At 38.4% G+C, this 17,176-nt stretch overlaps 1 protein-coding gene across 6 annotated transcripts in view; it reads right to left on the reverse strand.

The window, feature by feature from the left end:
• Positions 1 to 3,102: 3,102 nt before the first annotated feature.
• nudt13 (nudix (nucleoside diphosphate linked moiety X)-type motif 13) overlaps positions 3,103 to 17,176 on the reverse strand; it is a 36,165-nt gene continuing 22,091 nt past the window's right edge. For all 6 annotated transcript variants that reach the window (XM_052113080.1, XM_052113079.1, XM_052113077.1 and 3 more), the window contains one exon: positions 3,103 to 4,755. In XM_052113080.1, coding sequence (XP_051969040.1) covers positions 4,561 to 4,755 — 195 coding nt within the window. In that variant the 3' untranslated portion in view covers positions 3,103 to 4,560. The remainder of the gene's footprint in view (positions 4,756 to 17,176) is intronic.

The raw sequence follows: 17,176 nt of genomic DNA on the forward strand, positions 1-17,176 counted from the left end.
GCACCGCCTCCTTGGGGCGACCGTTCCCTTAACTGGCTTGCAGGACCTCACTGTGAGTGTATTGTGCAATCAGAGAGCTGTCCATGTCTCCCAAAGGTGGATGTCGAACATGAGATGATGAAAAAGAACAATGGGTTACTCACGTAACCCCGGTTCTCTGAAACATCGAGTGGAGAGATCCACCAAGCTTGCCCCACTTGCAGCATGAGAAGCAAATATACTTACTGAGGAGCAGCAGCGCGTGCAGGTCGTTATATGCTCTTAGGTAAGGGGGCGGGTCCTTACCGAGCATAGGTCACACGCTTCTGTCTGTCTAGCCAGACTTTGTGCAATTGGATGCTTCTGCAGAGGTCAGGTACGGATGCCCTTCCCATAGGTGGATCTCGAACACGAGATGTTTCAAAGAACCGGGGTTACGTGAGTAACCTATTGTTTCTAATGTCATTTGGAGCGCTCATGGTACTCCTATGTATGGCCGTACAGCTGCAAGCGCCAGTGGATGTTAGTTCTGGGCAGCAGGTGATTTCTCTTTCCCTCATTAGTGCTGTTCAGAATGTTGGCATTGTCAAGAAGTTTCATGTGATGGTTGAACTGCTCCATGGTACTTTTAAATAGCAAATTCTAATGTAAAATTAAAATGGGTCACACAACCATGCATTTATTAATCTTGGTTAAAAGGGTAGTTCACCCAAAAATTATAATTATCTTATAATTTACTCTTACATATCATTCCAGATGTGTATGACTTAACTTTCTTCAGCAGAACACAAAAGAAGATTTTTAGAAAAATAACTCCACTCTGTAGGTCCATACAATGCAAATGAAGGGTGACCAGACCTTTGTAGCTCCATAAATCACATAAAGGAAACATAAGTACTGTATATATGTGACTCCAGTTTTTAAATCAATATCTTCAGAAGTGATAGGTGTGGGTGAGAAACAGAACAATATTTACTCTAAATTTACACTTTAACTTTCTGATGTGAAAGTGAAACTAAACAGGAACCACATGTGACTTTCAGATGTAAAAGTTAAAGCAGAGATTTAGAGTAAAAATATTTTTTTAAATTTGTAACTTTTTCTCACTCATACCTATTATATTGCTTCTTAAGAAATGGATTTAACCACTGGAGCCTTATGGATTTCTTCGGTTTCATTTATTTGATTTTTGGAGAAAATGATACAATGATGCAACTTGCATTGTATGGTACTACAAAGCGCATATATTCTTCTGAAAATCTTTTGTGTTCTGATGAAGAAAAAGTAATACACATCTGGGATGACATGAGGATGAGTAAATGATGAGAGCATTTTCATATTTGGGTGCAATATCCCTTTAATATTCACCTATAAAAATACAATTGATTATTTTTAGTTCATGTTAGTTAACAGAGCCATGTCTGAGCTTACTTGGGCCCCAAGTGAAATCCTGCTTGGAGCCGCCCTAAGCGAAATCCGGCTTGGAGCCCTTCAGTGGTCTGGCTGCGTTTCTCCTTTTCCTTTATCCTTTTTCCGCTTCGGATTTGTAGGTGTGCTTCATGATGTTGAAAAACTCTTTGAGTGTACACATGCCTGTCACATCTAACTCCTACTCTCTCTTTGCAGTTACATTCTCCCTTCCCTCTCAGGCAAAAGGGGGCCCCCCTATAACTGACTAATTGAGCCATAACAGCAGCCTCAATTTTACTTGCAGCATCCATCCGAAAATCCATACTTTTCTACTATATGGTATGCCAAAAACAGTATACCAGTGGAGTATGTCTGAATCCTCAGTATTCATGAAGCAGTAAGTGAGAAATACCCCAATGACATACTATTTCTGGTGAGATTCTGAAGTGCAGATATGCTTAATCCTTAAGCCATTTTGCCACAACTTTGGAGGTATCCTTGGAGTCATTGTCCATTTGGAAGACCCATTTGCAACCAAGCTTTAACTTCCTGGCTGATGTCTTGAGATGTTGCTAGAATATATCTACATAATTTTCCTTCCTCATGATGCCATCTATTTTGTGAAATGCACCAGTCCCTCCTCCAGCAAAGCACCCCCCAACATGATGCTGCCACCCCCATGCTTCACGGTTGTGATGATGTTCTTTGGCTTGAAAGCCTCACCCTTTTTCCTCCAAACATAACGATGGTCATTATGGCAAACAGTTCATATCAGACCAAAGGACATTGCTCCAAAAAGTAAGATCTGTCTCAATTTGCACCTGTAAACTGTAGTCTGGATTTTCTATGGCAATTTTGGAGCAGTGGCTTCTTCCTTGCTGAGCAGCCTTTCAGGTTATGTCGAAATAGTACTAATTTTACTGTGAATATAGATACTTGTTTACCTGTTTCTTCTTCACAAATTCTTATGCTGTTGTTCTGGGATTGAATTGCACTTTTCACACTAACCTACATTCATCTCTAGGAGATAGAATGCATCTCCTTCCTAAGCGGTATGATGGCTGCATGGTCCCATGTTGTTTATATTTGCGTACTATTGTTTGTACAATAGTGGTACCTTCAGGCGTTTGGAAAGTGCTCCCAAGGATGAACCAGATTTGTGGGAGGTCTAGGCTGAGTTCTTTTGATTTTCCCATGATGTCAAGCATAGAGGAACTGAGTTTGAAGGTAGGCCTTAAAATACAACCACAGGTACACCTACATTTAATGCCAATTAGCCTATCAGATGCTAACTGGCTAAATGCCTAAAGGCTTGACATAATTTTCTGGAATTTTCCAAGCTGCTTAAAGGCACAGTTACCTTAGTGTATGTAAACTTCTGACCCACTGAAATTGTGATGTAGTTAATTAAAAGTTTAACAATATGTCTTTAAACAATTGTTGGAAAAATTATTTGTCACGCAAAAAGTAGATGTCCTAAACGACTTGCCAAACTATAGTTTGCTAATATTAAATATGTGGAGTGGTTAAAAAATGTGTTTTAATGACTTCAATCTAAGTGTATGTAAACTTCTGACTTCAACTGAACTAGACTAGAACTAACAAAACGTCATATACCCATGTCCCCAGATGAAGTATGTCCAAAATCTATTCATACTACTTGCATGCATACCAAAAAGAACATACCGTTTTACGGACTGAAAGTGTCCTTTATTAAATACAGTACATACTGTTACAGTACATGGTTCGGTCACAGGTTTAGTATATTTAAAAAAAAAAAAAAATCGACCTTGCTTTGTGAGGCCGCTTATAGATTCTTCATCCCACACAACATTGAGTTTTTCCAAAATAATTCCAGTGCATGCAACACTGGAAATCATTAAAATTATTCTGAAAGAAATTCTGAAAGTTGTCAATCTTAAAATTGGAAGTAAAACCACTTGAACAAACTGTATGTCTATTCCATACAGCCTCATTGTCATTAGCATCAAGTTAAATATGATGTCTACTCTTACTAGGGTCCACTGTGCCCACTTAAGCTATGATCTAATCCCGTTTAAATGGTTCATACACCAATCCAGTAGCGTGCTCTAGTTTAATGTGTTTAACTATTGTTCACATAAGGTATCACAACCCCCCCCAAAAAAGAAATTATTATGTTTTTATTTTTTGGTGTTCCCAATCATAGGCCTCATTGACCTGAGCTTATGAACCCCTGTTTTTGAGTGAAAAAAGCATTATATGTTGATACTTTTGGCAATATTAAATATAAAAACATTCTGTACTATTTATCACACTAGTGTGCTTTTAATTAACCAGCTAAAAGTTTAACCAGGAAGTTTGTTTTGAAATGCTTTTATTTTGTACAAAATGGCACAAAGTCACACTTGTGGTGTATAAGCTCAGGTCAATGAGGCCTACGATCAATAAGCTCCAAAAAGGAATACAAATCCTGTACTAATTGAAAGAAAACAAGTTGGCACAAAGATATAATACAGTATTCCGTGATAATATAGCATAACGAGAGATTTATAGGCAATTTTTAATAGGCCGGTCATTTTTGACCAGGGACACCAAATTAGATAAAAAATTTCACCACATTTTACATTTTGTTTCCAGATGACTGTTCAAATTATTTAAATCTCTCCTTTCACCCATAAAAATATCTTTTTTTGAGCTAGATGAGGTAGAAATCGTAAGGCTTAAAATGCAATCCACAAACATTTCACTTAACAAAACATTCAATTCCAAAAGTCAGAGACCACGAGTGAAAATTATATAAATGCATATTTTTTTATAATTATTGTTGCAATGTATATTTTCATTGGAAGCATGTCAGAAATTTGCTATGTTAATCATCTATAAATAGTGTTGAAGATTTTATATGTGGCCTCAGACTTTTGCACCTCATAATTATAATAATTATCTTTTCATGCAATCTTTCACATTTAGCTGTGCACGAGTCCAGGCATAATACTAATACAATCTATGTTACTCCATTTGATATTTCTGAAGTTTTCTTTACAAATGAAAGACAGTCCACTTCGGTGTGTTCTGGTTATCACAGCAAATCCAGTTTGTTAAATTCTCTTGTCCATTTTATTAAGTTTCTGTGTAAGTAGTAATCCATTCGATGCATAGTTATTGTTCAAATAATGTCCTGAGTCCATGTCACTGTCTTTTTAGCTGTTGCTGATTGGCCCATTCCTGAATAAGCTGATTGGCTATGGCATAAGAGGGTGGGACCCAGAATACAGGTGGCTCTCCTTTACGGTTGCGTGGCGGTTTCTTCATTTGCAGTGCTTCTGTAACTTCTTCAACAGTGAACCAACAAGCATCCTCAAGTTCGGCCTTGTCTACACTCACCTATCCATGAATACAGGTAAAGCAGTGACAATGCTTACAACAGCAATTTTGCAGTGCCTCTATTATGCTAATATTTGTTTTAATAAGTTTGATAATAAATTTGATATACCTAAATATTGAAATTTGAAATTACTCTGGGTTTTCCAGGGTCTCAAAATGGTATTCTCCAACTTCACTTTGCACATTTTGACAATTGAAAACATGATATATTTAATTAATCAACTCAAAGTCCTTTATGATGTCAAAGTGACATTTAACCAAATGTATACATTACTGTGCAAAAGTCTTTTTTGAAGAAGCTTTTGTGAAGCACATAAAATGCTTCACAAAAGCATTTGTCTTAAGGTATTTATTTATATTTTCACCTTTAGTGTGTCAAAAGGAAATATACATTTTAGGCTCCCAAACATTTATTTTGCAAATAAAATAGAATAACAGGGAGCCCTGCAACAGATGGCATGGTCCCCACAGAGCCCCCCAGTGAATATTGAGTCAGTCTGGGATTACAAGAAGAGACAGAAGCAATTAAGACAGCCAAAATAGATAGTAGAACTGTGGCAAATTCTCAAAGAAGCTTGGAACATCCTATCTGCCAACAACTAAGAAAAACTGTATCCAAATGCACCTAGGATAATTGGTGCTGTTTTGAAGGCAAATGTGGTCACCAAATATTGATTTAGCTTTTTTTTATGTTTACTGGACTTTGTATGATGTTAATTGATAAATGAAAACTATTTATAGCATTTATTTTGAAGACATCCTCACTATGCAACATTTTTCTCAAGTGCCTAAACTTTTGCACAGTACTGTATAGAGAAAAAGGAAATCCATTAATACAAAAGCAGATTTACAGCTGTAATGTAAGGTGAAAGATACATTTTTACATGTACGTTTATTAAAACGTTTTAATGTATCCTTTTGCATTCTTTTCCTTTGACATTCAACAGTTCTATGTTGATGAGTGGCAAGTATTTTAAAGACAATCTGGTACCTATTTTAGAGTGTTTTGCCTGAAGCGCAGCACTCAAAAAGTCAGTGGGCATGGTCATGAAGTTTTGATATTTTTGTGCAAGCATGCATGTGCCAAGTCTAAGCGCAAATAGGTTGGCAAAATTGCATATACAATGTGCTATTGTGCTGGGTCAAGTGCAACTTAATTCTGGAGGTCCTCTCCCTTTTATTGCACAATCTGCGTTCTAGAAAATATGTCAAGCAACATCCACTTAAATGAAGACAGCCCAATCATGAGAATTTGGTAGTGTAAATGGGCTGCATGCAATTAATTCCTGGGACTGTATTTTCACATTCTCTTCTCCGGATTGAGAGGTATGTGTTTTAGCCTATGTTTTCTATCGGCCTCTCTGGGACTATTGGCTCTCACCCTGCTGGCCCGTGTCTCACTTGCTTGAAATATGCTTTAGTTCTTTCCCACTTTAGTTCATTGTTTTGTAATTTATGTTTGGTTTATGAAATTGTGCTTGAAATTATTGCTCTGTGGCAGGATGAGAAACAGACCGACACATCTGTTGTGGTTGCAGGGCTCAGATACGCATAAATAAATAAACGTAAAATGTCCAAAAAAGGGAATAAAGTGTCCTTGGGGAATTGGTGTTCAAAATAAAGGGGAATCTGGCATCCTCATGGTGTGCTCCAATCCCAGACGATGCATCTAATTTGCGCCGGACACTCACCGCTCCATTCCTGAACCTGCAAAGATGCCAATATGTGCACAAAAGGAGGCCGGCTCTACATTCTTTTGGCAGCGGTGATGAGGCTAAATTCACATCAGGTGCCCTTTATTATCCGCTGCCCTAATGAGGCTTATCAAATTGCACCTCTTCTCTCTCCAGCCCACTCCTATTGTGAGGCTGGCTAATGGTGGCTCTAAGAGGTGGGGTGACAATGATGAGAGCCCACATAGCTGTGCTGAAGCTGTATGTTTGTCAATGTGTTAGTGTAAAGTGACTGCTGAAAAGCAGTGTGTGATATGTGACACTGAAATGTGTATAATGTTTGTACAATAAATGTCTACGTGTTGTCAAGCTGGTCCCAGCTTCTTCCTTTCCCGAACAAGTAGAGATCCGTTACCTATACATCTCAAAAAATCACGTCCAGGCTACATTTACCCCCTAAAAGAAATGTAATATTTTTTAGGCCTTTTTTTATTTTGCATTTTGACATTATTTTCATGAAAAGTAGCACATTTACCTCCAAGATTTTCATTTCATTACTGTAATAAAATTGTTTTGTAATATCAATTATACTCAACTGTGAATCTCATGTTTACTGTAAATTCTGCATGAATTAAAGGCAGTGCAACAAATAATTATGTATAAATACTTTTTGGAATTTATATATCATTCTTTTTTACATTACAGTAATGAAAATGAGACTTTCATTTCATTTCATTATGGTAATGAGGAAAATGTACTTCATTTCCATAAAAATATCACAAAGCAAAAAAAACAACAGATTTTGGGCTGACATATGTTCTGAAATGCTCTTGGCAGGTTTTAAGAGATTCACCCCAATAGATGTTAGGCAGATACTATTTACACCCTAGTGGTTAAAAAGGCACACTTGCACTGGCATTATGGCGCATGCAACTACACCAACAATGCAGTTTGTCATAAATGTATGCGTCTTATCCACTCTTCCTGAAAGTGCTAATTCTAAGCACAATTTTCATGTCAGCACAACGCACAAGTTGCCGTGGGTGGCTTGTGCTAACTGTGGACATATGAGCGCAAAGTGTGAGTGTGTTTTATGAATTGTCACAAATCACAATTTCCTATTTTCTTGAGAAATAGGTAATTGTGCTAAAATGTCTCAGCAGCACATCTATTCTTGGCACAAAATCTAAACACAATCCTTGCATTTGCATTTTGGGGATTCCAGCAGCAAATTATATCAGCGCGAAATAGATTCCAAAAAGAATCAATTCTTAATTTACAAGATGTTGGGAATCAAGATTCTGTCGACTCTACTCAGGGGAATCGACTCTGCACAGGGCATGAAATGTTCGGAGTGCATTTATTTCCTTCACTAAACCACTAAATGCAACCACTAAACTACTACACATTCCAGAAGCCCTAAAGCACTAATTCAAATTACAGACTATAGCAGCTAAATTATCATAATTTATAACTTAAAAGGTTGTATTAAATGTGCTTACTAACAATAAAATGGACAAACGCATCTTTTAAACATACCTCTAAATGACATTCACTGAATTAAAGAGGAAAAACGACTTGGATTTTACTGTTTAATTAACAATTTCACTGCAAAAAATCCTATTGTTATCAGGTGTTTTTGTCTTTCCATTTTAAATGTCTAAAAATCCTTAAAACAAGATACATTTACTTGAGAGCAAAATATAAGATATTTAGACTTGCTTTAAAAGAATGTATCTTAAATATGAGTGTATTTTTTCACTTGTTCATACTTCTGCCAGTGCAGTAAAGAAAAAATATATTCAACATATTTGCACTAAAAGCAAGTCTAAATATCATATATGTTGCTTCTCAGGTAAATGTATCTTGTTTTAAGGATTTTTCGATATTTTATAATATTTCAATATTCAAATTAATTAAATATTATATAAAAAATTCTCCGATAACAATTTTTTCTTTTGCAGTATAGCTGCTAAAGTAAATGTACATAAGGATTTTTTGATATTTATATTAGAAAACAAACCAAAAAAGACAAATCAAAAAAATATTTTTCGCATTGTATAATGGGCTAAGGCTACACCCTCTCACCTTTTTGTTCACTTGATTTCGATCCATCTTTAACTCACAAAAACAAACTCTTTCTTCTTTATAGAGCTGCGTATCGCAGATTTTCTTCAGCATAAGATACACACCGTGACACTCATATTAAAATTCACTATGTCACTAGCAATCAGTATAAACGAAATCTAGCTGCATCAAAGGTGCGCCAGTGATGAGCGTCTCCACGCCAGACTGTGTATTAGCCGGGAGAAATTTTAAACTTTCACAATGTTTTTCACGCGACTCATATAAGCGGCTCTGACCGCACAGACAAATGCCAGTTTTGGAGTTTGTGCTTCTTTATACAGCCGCTTCCTTATTATTTGAACTTTAATAAAGGATGCATTAAATACAGAATATAATGGCAAAGTGTTCCCTTTTAGACGCTCTGACAGGCAAGTTTTGCTCAAGTGGAACACCAGGTACGGCTCTGCTTTATTTCACGACAACACTTCTTCTGTATTTACTTATTTTGCATTTTTGTATTATAATACTCTGTGATCTACATCACCTTAATGATCACCTGTTTGGAAAGTTTGGAGTGCGTCTGGACTGTGAGCTGTTCTTTCTTCCTCACCTCAATCAAGTGCGAGCTGAAGTGCTGCTCTCCCGTGTCATCATTAGAGTTTCAAAAGATCTCATGTTGTGTTAAATGAAATCAGACGAATGTTCGACAACAAAAATTTTTGTAGACAATTTTTTATTATCGACGTTGCCGATAATGTCAACTAATCGTTTCAGATCCTCTTTGAATTAAATTTCGATTAAACTAATATGCCAAGCCAGACAGAATGGCTCACCCATCCATTTGCAAGCTGCCTTGAGACGTCACACAGGTCACACAAACTACAACACATAGAGACGGTATCGCCAAGAAATCATATAAAGAATGCGTCTGTTCCCTGAACTACCACAAACCAACCCCTCACTAAATAATTTAGAAAAAAATTTGATTGAGGTCAAGCTCGAAAATAACAAAAAAAATGTAAGATAACCATCATATAAAGGTAGGGCTACTAAATATTAGATCTCTTTCAACCAAAGCCCTAACCTTAAATGAAATGATTACATATAATAATTTATACGAACTCTGTTTGACTGAAACCTGGCTTAACCTGGGTGAATTTATTCGTTTAAATGAATCTACTCCCCCAGGTTATTATTATAATCATGAACCTCGGAGTCACGTGGCGCAGGGATAAGCGATGGCAGCTTGAAATGTGTGCTCCTGCTGTCTTTTGGGTTAATATCCTTAATATATGCTAAAATACATTCAGATATAGGTATTTTTCTTCTCTATTTTAAGTGGAACTCAAAATGTCAGTAGAAGGCAAAAGTTCTGCTGGCCATAACATTGAACAAAGAAAAATTCGATCAGCCGCACAGACTCTGCTCAACATGTGCACGAAGGGAGTAGCAGCTAGCAAGGATCTCATAGCTAGCACTGCCACGGAGCCCAACCAACCTGATATGGCTCAGATCCACGGGACGCTGAGCAAGATATTAGAAGAAACAGCGGATCTGAAAGAAATTCGTCGGTCTCTGAGCTCCATGGATACAAAGCTCTCTTCCATCATTTCTCGCATTACAGAAGTGGAAGATCGAGTGAGACAGCTAGAAGATGAGCAAGCTAACATAAACGCAAGACCGGCGGCAGCCACTAAAGAGGACATACAACTACTGACAGGCAGGCAGGCCACAGCGGAGGACAGATCCCGACGCAACAACCTCAGATTCGTTGGGATACCGGAGGGGGCTGAAAAGAGCAATGTTACGGCGTCCCTGAACGAATTTATCTCAGCGACCCTTGGCATTGATCCAACCCCGGGGGAAATCGAGATGGACCGCGCTCACAGGATCGGGACACGGATGGAAGCGGGGGACAAGAATCATGGCCGAAAGATTGTGGCACGCTTGCTACGGTACAAAGATTGCCAAGCCATCCTGGAAGCAGCACGGGAAAAGAAACGCCTGACGTGGAACGGCAAACAAGTTATGATTTTTCCGGATTATTCGAGGGAGACGCAAAGGAAGTGAGAAGCATTCTCGTGATGCAAGAAAGCACTGCATGAGCGCAAGATTAAATTTGGCATGCTCTACCCTGCAATTCTGAAGATTTTCATCAGTGGACCCTGTCCACTGATGTTTGATGACCCGGAAAAAGCAATGGAATACATCGAGAGGCGCTGAGGTATATGTCTGGTATTGTGTCAGCGCGTCATGCAATCCGGGCGCGCTCTGGATATGCTTTGGAAACCACAAAACCTTGCGGTCCGTCTGTTCGGGAATGTAAGGTATGTGAGATAGGGGATGTGTATATGCAAATTTGCAGACCTCTGTTTTGTTTTTGGACATGGAGAGATTATTTTAAATTACCGGCTCTGCACGTCACAAATCATTTTGAAGCCGACATTTGAGTTTATATTTTTCATAGCCGGGGCCTGTGTTGCCAACAATTTCTATTTTTGTATAGAAATTCCTATGTTTTCCTTAACCTAATATCTGAACACAATTTGGTATACGATACTCAGGGCAGTGGGCTTTTAGGCTGCCCTTGTTCCATAAGTCATGGACCTAAGAGATTTACCTTTTTGTTTTATTTCAACAATGTTCCTGGTTCTGTTGTTCTTTGTGCCAGACTGGTTCACAGTCTGCTATTTATTGATATTAATACGGTGTTGGTATTATGTTTTTTTTTATTTTCTGTCAATGTGTATAATTGATGGTGCACCATGGTTCTTATATCGTGATAGAATGGCCACTTATTCTGCAGTAAAATACATTAGGATTGTGTATAACTAGCAGGGGGAGGACATTATGTTATTCAACCTGGAATGTTAATGGCCTAGGCTGTCCAATTAAAAGGAAGAAAATAATGGGACATATGAAAACTAAAAAACAATGTAGTATTCTTGCAGGAAACACATTGTTGTCCCCAGGAATCAGTTAAATTATGCAGGGACTGGGTAGGACACGTGTCCTTTAGTGTTGGGTCATCTAAAAGTCGAGGAGTAGCTATATTAATTAACAAAGGCTTACAGTTCAGGCTCAGGAGGCAGGATAAAGATGAGGAGGGCAGAATAATAATAATACTAGCAAAGATACAGGGACATACTCTGATACTGGCCAATATATATGCACCCAATGTTGATCACCCCAATTTTTTCATAGACTTCGAGAATTAGCTGCATAATATTGGACAGTATCCCATAATTCTGGGAGGAGACTTCAATGTTATCTTAGATCAAATTCTTGATAGAAGTAAACCAACATTAAGTAGAATGTCTGGCTCTGTTTTGCTTGTTAAGAGAATGTGTTCATCTATGGGTTTAACAGATGTGTGGAGGCTGAACCACCCAACGGACAGAGATTATACTTTGTACTCAGGAGCCCACAAAGTATATTCAAGAATAAATTTTTTTTAAATTTCTAGCTCCTTGCTGCCTGCCACACTATCCTGTATAATTGATAGCATTCTCTTGACGGACCATGCCATGGTCAGACTACAAATGACCCCATATCAGGAAACAGAAAGATCACAGATGTGGCGTTTTAATTCATCTTTACTACAAGATGTGGGATTTAAGGAAGATCTTCGAGCCCAGATCAGGTTATATTTGGAGACCAATGTCCCCTCAGCTCCCTCTGCCATAGTGGCCTGGGAGGCCATGAAGGTTTTTCTAAGGGGATTTATCATTCAATATTCTTCTCATAAGAAGAAGGTCAATGCTACTAAACTCACAGATCTAGAAAGGAGAATTAAGAACACTGAAGCTAAATTAAAAAGGAATATATCTGAATCTATTTTAAAAGAACTGACCCACCTTAAATATGAATATAATATTATAATATCCAAAAAAACTGAATACCTTTTGTTCAGGGCCAGGCAGACTATTTTTGAATCGGGGGATAAAGCGGGGAAATTTTTGGCTGGGTACATTAAACAAAAAGAGTTCAAATCCTCAATAGCAGCAGTGACGACTGGGGATGGAAGTTTGGTAACTAAATCCAGGGAAATAAATGATGCATTTAAGAAATTTTATATAAATCTTTATACATCTGAAAACACTGCCACAGACGAGGAGATAATGTAATTTCTCAACAAATTAAACCTTCCCAAGCTGAGTGTCTCACAACAGGAGGACTTAGATTTACCTATTAGTTCACAGGAGATACTTGATGCAATTAAGGCCCTACCATCAGGTAAATCTCCAGGCCAAGACAGGTTTACGGCAGAATTTTTTTAATGTTATGAAGAAGACCTATTACCATTGTTTGAAAATATGATTGCAGAAGCATTTGAATTGGGCAAATTACCTTCCTCCTTAAACCAAGCAATTATTACACATTATTAAAAAAGAAAAGGACCCGGCTGACTGTAGAAGTTATCGTCCAATAAGCTTAATATCTGTTGATTGTAAACTTTTATCTAAAATACTTGCAAATAGATTGGATAAAACACTTGGGTCACTTATCCATCCTGACCAATTGGGCTTTATTGGACAAAGAAATTCTTCTGATAATGTGAGACGCCTTATAAATATTATGTGGTCGGTGCGGGACTCCAACGATCCAACAGCAGCTATCTCACTTGATGCTGAGAAAGCCTTTGATAGGCTGGAATGGAGGTATATGTTTCATACGCTTAAAACTTTTGGATTCGGTCAAACATTTCTCAGATGGATAGATATTATTTACAAAGACCCACAGGCCACAGAGAGAACATATGGTTTGATTTCCTCTTATTTCACACTTCAGAGAGGCACCAGGCAGGGCTCTGCATTATCGCCAGGGCTTTTCTGTCTGGCTCTTGAGCTATTCGTGAGAATCAGAATATTCAGGGAGTTAAAATCAATGGGTCTACACATAAGCTTCTGCTTTACACGGACGACATTTTGTGGCTTGCCTCGGACCCGGCCAGATCTGTCCCAGCACTATTGGATGTTATTGAATCGTTTTCCAAGATATCAGGGTATAAAGTCAACTGGTCTAAGTCAGAGGCCCTTCCACTGACTTCACACTGCCCAAAAACCCTATTTCAGGCAGGGCTGTTTCAGTGGCCTATTGAAGGCATAAAATATCTTGGCATTCTCTTCACTCACCAAATTGATAAAATAATCGAAAAGAATTTGGACCCACTTTTTAATCAAATCTCATTAGATACTGATAGATGGTCATCACTATTCTTATCATTATGGGAAAAGGTCAACGTCCTGAAGATGAACTGTATCCCGAGATTGAACTATTTGCTTCAATGACTTCCTATTGCAATACCCCAAAAGTACTTTAAAAGGTTCGACCAAATATGCAAAAAGTTCTTATGGAATGGTAAACGTGCTAGGATAAAATTGGAAAGGCTTCAGGTGCCAATCAATAAGGGTGCCAATCTTAATTCTGAATCTTGTATTTGGAATAACCCAAAGTTACGTATTAATAAACATTCCCTACTATGGAAAGATTGGGTAGAAAAAGGAATTGTTACACTAGCAAATCTATATGAGAGGGACAATATAAAGTCATTTGAAATGTTGGCTGGTGAATACAATCTGCCCAGAAATAATTTTTGGAAGTATCTACAAATGCGTCACCAGTTAGTTACTGTCTTAGGGAGAGGAATAGAACCTCAGCAATCAAACCTTCTCTCTCAGACTACGAAAATAATGGGTTTGGGGCATGAGGCTGCTATGTTTTATGCAATGTTACTCCAACAGACAGTTACCATATCTTATACAACAATGCTAACTTGGTCGGCAGACTTGAACATTGATGTCACACATAAGGAGTGGGATCGTATTTGTGAAAACACTGAGGGTTTCAAGAGACATTAAAATTAGATTAATCCAGTTTAAGATTCTTAATCGCTTTTATTGGACTCCGACGCGACTGTTTAGGCTGAAGCTGAGGGATAATGCAGACTGCTGGAAGTGCTGCAGCTCGGAAGGGACTCTTCTTCATATGCTCTGGGAATGTCCCTTGATTCAGAACTATTGGTTAAAGATTCATGATCGCATTGAAAACATTACTCGGACTAGCTTGGAGTTCTGCCCGAGGCTGTATGTATTAAATGATCCACAAATTACATTGAATTGTGGAGCAGCGGACTTTATTCAGATGGGTATAATGGTTGGAAAACAAATAATAATGAGAAACTGGAAGAACCCAGGTGAGCCCTCTTTCCAGGAGTGGAGCACGGAGTTGGCGAAAGTGGCATCATACGAAAAAATATCTTTCAACATCAATGATAATGCGGAAAAGTATGTGGCGAAATGGGGAAAATATGTGCAATATATTGCTACCAGATGAGAGCGTGGTGATTATTGTAAAACTGTACATTTGATCCATGTGTGTTCTTAGTATTTATTTATTTATTTTTTAATTTATTTATATTGATCTGATTTCTATTACCTCTTTTGGCTTATTCCTTTTAGTATTGTTTTTTTATTTATTTTTTATTTAAAATGTATCATCACTATGGGATATATGTTAAGATGTCTATTGTAATGATGTCTACATTATTGACTACAATGTAACAGTGGTGTTCAAAAACTCAATAAAATACAAATTATAAAATAAAAAAAACATGAACCTCGCCTAATGGGTCGAGGAGGAGGTGTTGCTACAATTTACAGTGAAGCTGGTGTAACTCAGAGGACAAGTTTAAGTTGCTTAATGTGACATTGTCAGATATAAATAAAATAGCTGTCGTCTTTTGCACTTGGTACAGTATATATATATCATCCAGGCCATATTCTGATTTCCCTGGTGAATTTGCAGATTATCAGACCTAATAGTAACTGTGGATAGAGCTTTAGTAGTTGGCAACTTCAACATTCACATAATGAAAATGACACATTGGGATTAGCATTTATCGATATAGTCAACTCTCTTGGAGTCAGACAAAATGTGACAGGACCAACTCATCACCAAAATCATACGCTAGAATTAATTCTGTCATATGTTGATAATGTAGAAATTCTGCCACAGAGCGATGTCATCTCAGATCATTACCTCATCTCTTGCATGCTACGATTAGCTCATGTCACTCAATGTACACCACATTATCGTTCAGGTAGAACTATTCTTTCGAACACTAAAGATAGCATCACTAATAATCTTCCAGATATGTCTCAAATACTCAGCAAGCCATAAAGTTTAGAAGAACTTGATGTAGTCACAGAAAATATAAATACAGTCTTCACTAACACTCTTGATAGTGTCGCCCTCCTTCAATTAAAGAAAGAATCCCTGCACCATGGTACAAAGAGCAGTTCGGAAAAAGCAAGTGAAAGAATACAAAATTAGAGGTATTTTGCCTTGCATGGAAGTCTCTAGCTACAAACTGCCAGGCCAGAATATTTTAGCAAACTCATAGAAAATAACCAAAGAATCCTAGGTGTTTATTCAGTACTGTATCTAAATTGGTTAAGAACAAAGCCTTGACTGAACCAGACATTCTGTCGCAGCACAATAGTAATGACTTCATGAATTTCTTTACAGATAAAATTGAAATCATCAGAAATAAAACTGGAATTATGCAATCTCAAGATGCATAGACTCAAGATGGCGCCGAGTATGGCTGCTGCGTTGCGAGCTCCGATACAACACTGCGGTTTATTGTTTGTTTTGTTTACAGTTCTTTGTTTTTTTGTCTTGGATGTTGTCTGCCTTATTGTTTACGACAGACAAACGCTTTTGGACATAGGTTCTACAATTACACATCGAAAACCGGACTTTAAATTCCTCAACGCCGACCCGCTGTTTACAAACACGCCGGCGGAGCCCTTTGTCTGGGCTGCTCGGCCGCGGAAAAGCAGAAGGAAAAGGGGAAAAAGAGCCGGCGTTCTCATCAGAGTAAGACGTCGTGCAAATCGACCCCCGCTACCCAGTATACTACTGGCAAATGTTCAGTCTCTGGACAACAAGCTCTGCGAGCTGAGAGAGCGGATCTCTTTCCAACGAGAGATGAGAGATTGCTGTGTTATCTGCCTTACAGAAACCTGGATGTCTACGGAGATTCCAGACTCGGCCATCGAAATCACGGGCTTCTCCATGCACTGAGCGGACAGAGCGAAAGACCTCTCTGGCAAAACCAGAGGTGGTGGTGTATGTTTTATGATCAACAAATCATGGTGTGATCAGAGGAACGTACATTCATCAAGTCTTTCTGCTCTCCTGATCTGGAATATCTCATGCTTCTGTGTCGACCATTCTGGCTACCGAGGGAATTCACAGCGGTCATCATCACAGCTGTGTACATCCCCCCACAAGCCGACACAGACCGGGCACTCAGGGAACTGTATGGGTGTATAAGTCAGCAGGAAACCGTGCACCCTGAGGCTGCGTTCATTGTTGCCGGGGACTTTAACAAAGCCAACTTCAAAACAATCGCTCCAAAATACCATCAACACATAAACTTCAACACACGAGGGGACCGGGTTTTAGATCATTGTTTCTCTCCTTTCCGGTATGGCTACAAATCCCTCCCCCGCCCCCCATTTGGCAAATCGGACCACTCTTCCATTCTGCTTTTGCCCGCTTACAGGCAGAAACTGAAACAGGAAGCACCCACCCTCAGAACGATCCAGTGCTGGTCGGACCAGTCAGACTCTGCGCTACAAGACTGTTTTGATCACGCGGACTGGGAGATG

This window comes from Xyrauchen texanus, chromosome 40 (genome assembly GCF_025860055.1).
Source record: "Xyrauchen texanus isolate HMW12.3.18 chromosome 40, RBS_HiC_50CHRs, whole genome shotgun sequence".
Lineage (NCBI taxonomy): Eukaryota > Metazoa > Chordata > Actinopteri > Cypriniformes > Catostomidae > Xyrauchen > Xyrauchen texanus.